The sequence below is a fragment of the Petromyzon marinus genome, chromosome 45, assembly GCF_048934315.1.
Source record: "Petromyzon marinus isolate PM22_M1 ecotype Great Lakes invasive population chromosome 45, UKy_Petmar_22M1.pri1.0, whole genome shotgun sequence".
Classification (NCBI taxonomy): Eukaryota; Metazoa; Chordata; class Hyperoartia; order Petromyzontiformes; family Petromyzontidae; genus Petromyzon; species Petromyzon marinus.
The window spans coordinates 1,034,123-1,044,637 of NC_133711.1; the positions used below are offsets into that span (position 1 = coordinate 1,034,123).

General features: G+C 51.7%; 1 protein-coding gene across 1 annotated transcript in view; it reads left to right on the forward strand.

Annotated features, from left to right (window-relative positions):
• Window positions 1–10,187, forward strand: part of LOC116952108 (piezo-type mechanosensitive ion channel component 2-like) — a 154,005-nt gene extending 143,818 nt beyond the window's left edge. Inside the window, exons 46-49 of the mRNA XM_076074014.1 lie at window positions 329–454; window positions 2,319–2,398; window positions 3,502–3,694; window positions 4,638–10,187. Of these exons, the coding sequence (XP_075930129.1) occupies window positions 329–454; window positions 2,319–2,398; window positions 3,502–3,694; window positions 4,638–4,890 (652 nt within the window). The 3' untranslated portion in view covers window positions 4,891–10,187. The remainder of the gene's footprint in view (window positions 1–328; window positions 455–2,318; window positions 2,399–3,501; window positions 3,695–4,637) is intronic.
• Window positions 10,188–10,515: the final 328 nt, after the last annotated feature.

Here is a 10,515-nt window from a genome sequence, read left to right on the forward strand (position 1 = left end):
ACTCCGCACGTCACTGCCTCAGGCCCTGCCATGCCACGCCAAGCCACACTTGGCCGTGCCCGTCAGACAGTATGCGCTCTAACGCACCTCTGAATAGCACGGTTGGTTACGTTTGGTGCGAAAGAAGTTAAACATACGTACGTAATATGCTTCGCTACGCGTCGCTTTATTATTGCACTCTTCACGGCCATACCACACGGTACCATGACATGCCAAATCATGCCATACCCGTGGCACCATACCTTCGCGTGCCATACTACACCGTGGCTCACCGACCATACTCGACCGTACCACACCTCGCCTCGTCCGTGTCCCCGTGTGTCCGCAGTGACCCGAAGATGGGGGGGAAGTCGGAGGTGACGCGCGAGAAGCACACCATTGAGATGAACGCCACTCACCCGGCACGCGCACAGATCGCTGCCATGCTGCAGGACAACAGCACGCACAGGGCTGTGTATGGCCTGCACCCTGCACCATTCATTCTGCACCCTGAACTACTCACTGGTTCTTCATTTTCATGTTCTGCAGATGTAGATGCAACTGCTTCTTCATGTTCTGTAGATCCCACTGATTCTTCATGTTCTACAGATGTAGATGCCACTGGTTCTTCACGCTCTGCAGATGTAGATGCCACTGGTTCTTCATGTTCTGCAGATGTAGATGGCACTGGTTCTTCATGTTCTGCAGATGTAGATACTACTGATCTTAATGTTCTGCAGATGTAGATGCCACTGGTTCTTCACTTCCTGCAGATGTAGATGCCACTGGTTCTTCACGTTCTGTTGATGTAGATGCCACTGGTTCTTCACGTTCTGTAGATGCCACTGGTTCTTCACGTTCTGTAGATGTAGATGCCACTGGTTCTTCACGTTCTGTAGATGTAGATGCCACTGATTCTTCGCGTTCTGTAGATGTCACTGGTTCTTCACGTTCTGTAGATGTAGATGCCACTGGTTCTTCACGTTCTGTAGATGTAGATGCTTCTGAGACATGATGGGGGTTGATAATGTTTGTGAAAATCAGAGAGAACGTCGTAGTAAACCGCACAGCAACAACACAACAACAGACACTTGCGGTGGCCCAGGCAGGAATGTTAGGAATTCTGGGTAATGACACCGAACAATCACCGCCATCTATTGTGCGACGGTTGAACTTATGATTCTCGGTCCGAACGGGCAGCCGGACATACGGACAGGTTTGTTCCTATCTCTGAAAGTTTGTAAGTCGAATGTTCGTAAGTAGAGGAGTTCATGTACTTTCCTCCCTCTACTGCACATCAACCTCTTTTCACTCTACGCTCCGGCTCCAGCTCACCATCACCACCATCATTCCTACCATTCCATCGTCTATCCTCCCTTCCCACCTCCTCTCGACCCCTCTAATCGCTACTGGATACCTGCTGTTCGGTGTGCTCCGAGTCTCCGTGTGTTCACGAGGGGATATGCAACACTCACTACTTCCTAATTGCTTGCCTTTGAGTGTATTTTTGCCAGTCGGTATTTTACATTATTGAATCTTTAAATTTCTTTGTACAATCTTTGTATAGCCCCTTGAGTGGCATTGATATTTACATTTCAAAAAAAACCTCACCCCGAGCTATGAATGCCCTGATAGTGGCATTGTCTTTGTGCTGTTCGCCTTTTGGGCATTCTCTGGTCTAACACTGTTTGAGACTAGGCTCTAAAGAAAGCTGTCTCTGGTGTGGACCAATCAGTTTCAAAGACAATGCATCATCTTATACTTGTGGTGAACATGGAAACAAAAACGATGCTCTGGTAGTATATTTGTGGTTAATGCAGTGACACGATTCCTTGCAAAAGGTTTCAGTTTGGTGTTTTAACATCTTAACACAACACATGTTTTACTGCCTTAAAGACCTTAACCCTTTAAGCTTTAAACCGATCTTTCTTAAAGGGTAAATAAACAAACATTTATCAGCAATAATGTTTGCCTAAGTGATTCACTCACAGTCAAGTATCAGTATGTGTGCCAGTGCTTTGGACACGTGTTAGCACTCAGCGCGCTGCGCTACAAACTCGCCGGCCCGAGTTCCATTCCCGCTCACGGCCAACACCGGTGACGATTATTTGAACAGGTCCTGGGCCTCCCCTTGGTCGACTCAGCCTCAAATGAGTACCTGGTGTGTTGTTCTAATCATCCCCACTGGGGATACAAAGGCGGTCGGGCGTGGTGTTGGGCACCCCACCCCCTCGTGTGCCGTGCTGGCATTCATAGGTACTCGCTAACAGCACTTGCCCTAACAGCCTGTTAAGGCTATACGGGGAATCTTTGTCTTTGTTTGCTTCGCGTGTGTGCAGGCTGATCAAGAACCTTTTCCCTCCGTACCTGAAAGCGCCCGGTGGCCCGGACTCAACACCCGTGCGACAGATGCTGCCAGGTGACTCCCACGAGTCCTCGCGCCCAGGCCTCACACCTGGACCCCCACTACCTGTCCTGCATCTACCGTGAAGGGTCGTCGCATGCCAGCCTTCGGCAATTTGTCATTTTAAACAAAACGGGGTCGTCAACACCACCCTGCTTGCACCACTGTTTGTGTGCCCCCGGGGAAATATTTGCGACTTCATCATCCAATACGATCAGAAGCCTTGCTGCCAATCCAACCAAACTCGCCTCTATTTTGTGAAGGTGCGGCAGATTACTAAAGCTATTTAAACACGTTTTTATTTAAACAGGTAAGGCGCACTGAGCTATGTAGCTCTAGTTCAGAAGCGACCTGACGACAAATGATAGCTCAAAAAAGTGTCTTATCATGTGGAAATGTATAGCAGCCAAAAACTCTAAATACACATTTCTAAATGTTTCTAAATTTGGAGGAAAAAAAAACGGAGGACTCGGGGAGAAAATACAAACTCCAAATATACAGCAGCAGCAGGTGTCAGCGTTGGGATCGAACCCACGACCTCCTGTATACCAGGCGAGATAGTTAACATCTCCTAGCCACCGTGATGATGATAAGAGAGAGACGCAGACTCCAAATATACAGCAGAAGGTGTCAGCGTCGGGATCGAACCCACGACTTCCTGTATATCAGGGGAGGTAGTTAACATCTAGCCACCGTGATGATGATAAGAGAGAGATGCAGACTCCAAATATACAGCAGCAGCAGGCGTCAGCGTCGGGATCGAACCCACGACCTCCTGTATACCAGGCGAGGTAGTTAACATCTTATAGCCACTGTGATGATGATAAGAGAGAGACGCAGACTCCAAATATACTGCAGCAGGCGTCAGCATCGGGATCGAACCCACGACCTCTTGTATACCAGACGAGGTAGTTAACATCTCGCCAACATGGCGTCCCTGCGATGAGACAATCATCCAATCAGAGCCGCCGGCACTTGGCTCGGCGGAATTAAGCAACAAGTCGTGTTTGCCTGAGTCAAGTGAAAACCACGAGGCCGAGAAGCCTCCCCGCACTCGCTGGAGCCGTTGTCGTGCATCCCGCGTCCTTCCGCCACCCCCATCCCCCCACCCCACCCAGAGGGCGAGCGCAGCTACTCCGACGTGGAGCTGGTGCTGAGGCAGGGCTCCCCGGCGAGCAGCAGCCACGCCGAGTGGTGGAGCCTGCGGCAGCTGCGCAGCGACTGCCCGGGCAGGCGCTGCGACGACATCCGCATCATCGTGTTCAGCGACCGCGTCAGCCCTCCCAGCCTGGGCTTCCTGGCCGGCTACGGGTACGAAGGAGGCGCCGGCGCCTGCTCCTCGGCACCGCTTGCGCCGGCGCTGCTCCCGGGGCGACCTGATGATGGCGGGAGGCCACTATCTGTTGAAGTCCCAGGGTGGGACGGAGGGCTCTGGTTTGACCCCTTCCACCGGCGTTTGTGACCTGCAAACCTTGCGACTTGCAGGTCACGGCCGCTGTACGCAGGCGCCAACAGACCGGGCTCTGATTAGACAAAATTAAACGATCTCAATAACTTTCTTCATAGGAATAGGTTTTACCCTTTTAATTGGCACAAAAAACTGACACCTTTATTCAAGGCATCATGTCTGCAATAACCGCAACACAAGCAGTCAAAATGCAAACAAAAAGGCAACTCTGATAATAATATGCAATGTCCTTTCTTCATGTTTGTCTAAGGAGGATATAGCATTTCCCTCCGAAAAAAAAAGTGAGAAAAGCTTGGATAAAAATGTAAATGAGGCAGAGAAGTCACGTGATGCATGAGGGGTGCTTAGTTTCTGGGTTTCCGGCACGGAACGGAGCTCACAAGTACGGAGTCGGAGTGTCTGTGACCGCCTGTCACCGTCTATGATCACTGGGCTTAACCTAAGTGCAAAGTCCTCTTAATCGTTGTAGCTGCTGCCTGATAACAGAAAATATACAGTGGGCGAATGTTACAGCAAATAGCTTTTTTTAAGAAGCAAATGGCTTTTTTTAAGAAGCAAATGAAGTAGTAAAGATTCCATCTCATTAATCTATCCACCTCTGAGAGATGATCCACCAGCCCCACCTCTTAAGACGCTGCTCTCCCGGCGTATGTCATCACACACACGGCTCAACCTCTCACCTGACCTTAACCTTTGTTTCCCCCCCCTCCACTGCCCCCCCCCCCCGTATATTTTTCACGACTCCTCACCCCTTCTGGCGACGACGGCTCACCCAACCCCCCGTAGCATCCTGGGCCTGTACGCCTCCGTGGTGCTGGTCGTGGGAAAGTTCGTGCGCGAGTTCTTCAGCGGCATCTCGCACTCCATCATGTTCGAGGAGCTGCCCAACGTGGACCGCGTCCTCAAGCTGTGCACCGACATCTTCCTGGTGCGCGAGACGGGCGAGCTGCAGCTGGAGGAGGACCTCTACGCCAAGCTCATCTTCCTCTACCGCTCGCCCGAGACCATGATCAAGTGGACCCGCGAGAAGGAGGACTGAGCCGGGCGGCCGACCGTCTCTCAACGGTGGTTTCTCTTGAGCAGCGCTTCCCCCGAGGAGTCCGTGTCACGCGATGCATCTCCCGAGCTTCTGTGGGGGGAGACCGATGTCACCGTTTGTCTTTTCTCGTGCCCGCCTCTCGGTTCAGTGGTGCCTCCTCAAGTCTTCGAGTCCAGTCTCTGCTTCCACACCGTGGAGGCGCAAGCCCGGGCTCCGTTTTCCACGACGTGGCTTCTAGCTTGTGGCTGTGTGTCCCACATTAATGGTGAATGAATTAATTGATTAAAAGTCTGGATCCCATTCGAGTAACGAGTCCCTTTGCCTGGGCTTCCCTTTAACCCCATGCGTCTCCCGGGGGAGGTCGGTTCCCGGCACCGTGACGGCCAACCCCGGCTCTCGCTTCCGTGGACTTGTAGCCGGGCAAACGGTTTTCATGACCCGTCGTCTCTTCTCAACAACGCGTGCAGGACGCGGCCTCCCGTTTCAACAAAGCCTCGAGCCTGGGAGTCCTTAAGAAAACATGTCCACTGGTTTGCATCTTGCAAGTGAGATATTTCAACAAAGGTTCTTCAAGTCTGAGCTTTCCACTCATTAATGAATTACAGGAAGCGTGCGTCTTGCAGTTCGGATAATATTCCATCGAGAGTGATCTTGAAGGGCTCCCAAGGCATTCCCAGCTCGACCTGGACTCTTCCAAGATGCTGCTGGCTTTGGATTCCACGGGCGATGAGCTCCGGCTGGAGGGGACGATCGAGTCTTTTTTTTGCTGCCGAGGCAGGGAGATGGGACGCAGTGCTACCCCTCCCCCGTCTTCACGACGGCACTGGGACGATCGTCTGGTTGGCACTGTGGTGCCCGCCACTAATGGGCATCGCCGCCGCCGCCACCTCGCCAGCCCAGAGGTCGCACGTGCGGGCATCGCGGCGCACGTCCACCAGCCTTGTAGGCGAGGGCGGAGTGCACTTTGTATTTAATTACTTGTTCACTTAAACTTTTAACCAATCGCGGTCGGCATGCACTGAAGTGAGTAAATATTGTGCGCATACTGTAGTGCGTACTGTGGTTTTAGACTTCCGTGTCGTGTCTCACACATCGGTGATACTCAAACTAGGCCTTTCCTCCTTGCCCAGGCCCCGATGAGATGCCGTCTTGCAGTGTATCTCATTTCCTTGCCGAACAAATATGTATTTAAACTTTTACCAAAGACATAGGAAAGGACAGACGTTTTCTGCATAGGTTTGGATGAAAAAGACAATAAATAAGCTACTGATACCATTTACAGCGTCATAATATAGGTCTCGCTCATTAGTTGACTGTAAAGTAATGGTCCAGTCTGCGTATTTAGATTTGGACAAAGCAGAATAGACCTGAACACTGTAATTGACATTTTGTGAGATTCTATTTTTTTCTTGTAGTGTGGAGGTTTTGATTTCTCTTTTACTGAATCTAATTATCATTGCATGACAGCGCTGTAATTGTGCGTGAGCCCTTCGAAGCCTGAGGACGAGCGGCACTATGAAGATGCTAAAGATGATTTAACCCAATTAAATTGGTCGATCGATTGCTATGTAATGACCTATAGCCTAGCCGATTACGAATGGAGCTCATCCACCAGGCTAGGCGGTGTGTTACATTTTCCGGTGGCCCTGACAACATTTAGCGATACATCCTGTGGCATCATTGCACCACACCGGGTGGAACGCCGCCTCCGCCGCCGCCACGTGCGATGCCGCTCTCACGCTGGCGCGTCCGATCCCAGCCAGCACGGGGGACCTCCACGGCACGGGTGGTTTTCCACCGGCGAATTGGCGTGCCAAGTCCAGACCGGACTCGTTAGACGCCGGCCTTTCCTCTCGCGGCTCGGCCGCAGCGTGGCTGAGGCGGAGGAGGTTGTAGACGCCGCTGGTAGACGCGGTTCGGTTTGGGCGTTGCCGGTCGTCCACGCGCTCGGGGGGCGTCGTTTGAATTCAAGAGTTGTCGTTTGTGCGTGGCGGCACGCGCGCGCCGCAGTGCCACGACCTCGTGGGTGCTGCTAGGGGTGAGCATGTTGAGACCCGGCTGTATACCTCATCGGAATCTCGCGGTGTTCCTCGTGCGGGCGCGTCCGAATTGTGGCGATGGCCTCTGTGATGCGGCATGGTCACGTGGTCTTTTCCATTTCTTTATCGTGGAAACAAACTGCTTCTGTGTTTATTTTTTCTTCCCATTATGTTTCCATAAACGCGAATTATACAGGCGGCAGTATTGGCTTGAAAAAAGTGCGTGCAGAAATTCGATTTAGATAATAGCGAAATAACAGTTAAAATCGAACGTTTTATTGTGTTGTGTGTAAAATGGGTTTTGGAATGTAAGCGTTGTCGCGTTGACTTGCACACAACAGCAGAATGGTTCCCACCCCCAACACGGCTCTCTGTGTTTGGGCACAGACTGCTCAGCCAGCGTGTGCGGAGCGCTCTGAGGTTGATTCGTGTTCCTGGGTTAGCGTCAACGTTTGTCCTCTTGCGTTACATTGGAATCGTATTCTGTACATGCCAAGTCCGATGTTGGATATAATCAGTGGGCCAGTGTTGATGGCCCAAAGCTCATTGATACGACGTCGCACTGAATAAATGTACATCTTTACCACGGTCTGAATTATCGAGTGCCAGTGTTGGGGTATGTGACAGAATGCTATTAAATTGGGCGCAATTGTGTGGTAATGACTAATTATTGACTGTAGCTAACACAAGCACGTGTTGTTTTATGGAAACATAACTTTGGCGTTTTCAAGTATTTTTTTGTGCACCCCAAAACGTCCCTCTCGACTTCGTCCCCCCCGTGACCATGTGACCCTGTTTCGATTTCCGCACGTTTCCCTCACCCTTGGCCGTAGCCTACTCGCTGCGTCTATAACACCGAGGCGTGGTAAGGTCGTGTCTCGTTTACATTTCCTTTCTCCCTAAGTCAACAACAGGTCTTGGCCAAAGTTCGCCAGCAGGCAACAACCCCTCTGTGTTGTGCCGTGGTCTATCCCTTCCATCCGTGCTTATTATCCAGGAGGTGTGGAGGGTGCGGGCAAGCGCTTGACTCTGCTTTGGGAGCCCGAAGTGACCCTTCACGTCGGGTGGTGCATGCAGCTCGGTCTCTCGCTCGCCCCGCGGCGTGTTCCTAGAGCTGCCCGTCTTTCCACGTCTCTTTAACTCTATCCTTGACTCGCCACTCACTGTAGCCTCACGTTAGACGTAACCCTCGTTTATATCGCCTGACACAGCCACTGTAACATTTGCTTGACAGTCACACGCGTGTCTCGCGCGCACACAAGAACACGAACTATATTTGTATCAACGACGCATCGGCAAGCAGCCCGTTTTGCACTGTTATAGAGTGTGAGAGCAGGGCGCGTGTTAAGTTACCGGCAAGGTGCACGCACAGACGCACGCGCGCGTAATGACGGGATGCAAAGCGAGTGAGGGCTCGCTGGCGTGAGTAGGCCACGGCAAGGTAAAAGGCAAAAACAACGAGCCTACTTTTACCCTACCTTTTACGCTTACCCCATACAAATTACCCGAATGCAGGGTAATTAATGGGGTACTACTACACATGAACAAGGTTTATAACAGGTAAATGCTAGGTAGAGCGTTTTATTCATTTAGAATACTCTCCGTGATTCCAATTTCAAATGGAGGCCATGGACTGCGCCACGGAGCTGTTAGTGAGCGGTAAACAAGGTACTTGCTAATACTTCGTGCTACCTTTACCCTACCCTTTACCTTACCCCTTGGCATGGTCGACACCTTCACCCTTTGACCTGGTAAAAAGGGTCAATTGCTTTACCTTGCCGAGGCCTAGGGGTGAGCGAGCTGGTCAGCGGGCCGGGGCCGTCCGCCCAGACTTGCGGCCACGTGGGGCCACTTGGTCTGCGAGTGGCCCACCAGCGACCCAGACGCGGTTGCCCCACGCAGGCAGTCCACGTCGATATTTGGTTGCGCCGTGGATAGCCAATAGGAGTCCGCTGACTGACTGACGTTGACTCCTCTCACCTGATGATGTCGGGCAGCAACGTCACAAAGCCGTCGTAGCCAATGCCCTTGATGGCACCATTCCTCGCGACCACTTCGTCGTCAGAAGGGACCTTGTAGGTGATCTACGCGGTCCTCTGGCACTGCAGTCTCCTTGTGTTGCCGGCTTTGCCCTTGGAGACCGACCTCGATCCCGTGACGCACGGCCCACGTGTTCCCGATGACGTCTCCAACACTCTCTTGTCCTGTTTGATTCCGAGCTTACACTAATTGTCACGTCACCATGGCCTTGAGGATGTGTGTTTGTTGTTGTATCATCAGTCTAACTACACATTCTCAGGGAAGAGGGGGTGTCTGTATGTTGGAGAGGGAATTATTCACAGATCCCGTGCATTTGGGAGCCGTTTGTCAAACTCGTTTGCATCTACAACGCTTTTGGTAGAACATGGAAACACAAGCGGACCATCAACCTCACCATCACTGCGTGCGTGTTCGCGTCTGTGCTCCGTAGCTCCACCGGTGCCTTTCTGGCAAATATGTCCAGCGTCTCTCGCTCTTCGCGCTTTGAGCTTCACAAACTGAGTCCCTCAAGAGGCTCCCAGCAAACGGAGCGAAACGTCGGACATCATGCCCGAAAGAAAAAATTAACACGCGGTACGACCCGAGAACACATTGGAGAGCTATAGCCATTATTGATGACCCAGCCGAGTCTGCCTTGCGGCCTCTGTATTTCATCACAGATCCATTACCTCCCCCCCTTTCCTCCCCCCATACTGACCCAGCTGTGGTGGCTGCTCTACCGACGGCTCTCGCACGATTCCGTTCACCTCCGTTCGTCTCGCCGTGGTAACGATTGCGTTTCCCTGTCGTCCTGCCACACGGAGCGCCCTGTCCCCTCCGTGGTTCGATCCCGACCCTGGCGCCTGTTGTATATTTGGAGTTTTGCATGTCTCTCTCTCCGTGTACTCGCGTGGATTTATCTCCGGTTCCTCCTGGTTTTCCCTCCGCGTTTAGAAACGCGTGCTTGTAGTATTTCATTGCAATACATTTCCACATGATAAGCCACTTTGTTGAGCTATCATTTGTGGCCAGGTCACTTCTGAAATAGAGTTACATAGCTCAGTGGGCCTTACCTGGTTAAATAAAACTAGTTTACAGACATCCTGGGACTTCCTCCCCTCTACTTCCCTCTTGACTACAAATAAGTTGTGTGTCGTGTCCCCCACGTGGCACCCGGGTCTGTGCTACTGATGCAGAATAGATGCTCCATAGGCCTTGACCGTTCATCAGCACCGTTAACACGACAGGGGTCATGGATGAGAGGTGAAGGGTGAGAAAACGTCGCTGTACTCTCAACATTTAATTGTCCTTAATATAAATGCCCATTTTAAACACACCAATTTATGGGCCTCCCGCTATGGGAATGTGGAATTTCCACCACTAGCTCAGGGCCTCCAAATGGATGAGTGCCGTCCAATTGTTAATTTGAGTGGGGAGATGCCGACTTTAAATTGGTTTACCGACACCGGTTCAGGGATAACGGGAAATGTTCATCATGAGACCTGGAGTCATCACGGTGACCGTCGTGAGTAATTCACATCTAGGGTGTGAAGCGAACTGTCGGCAC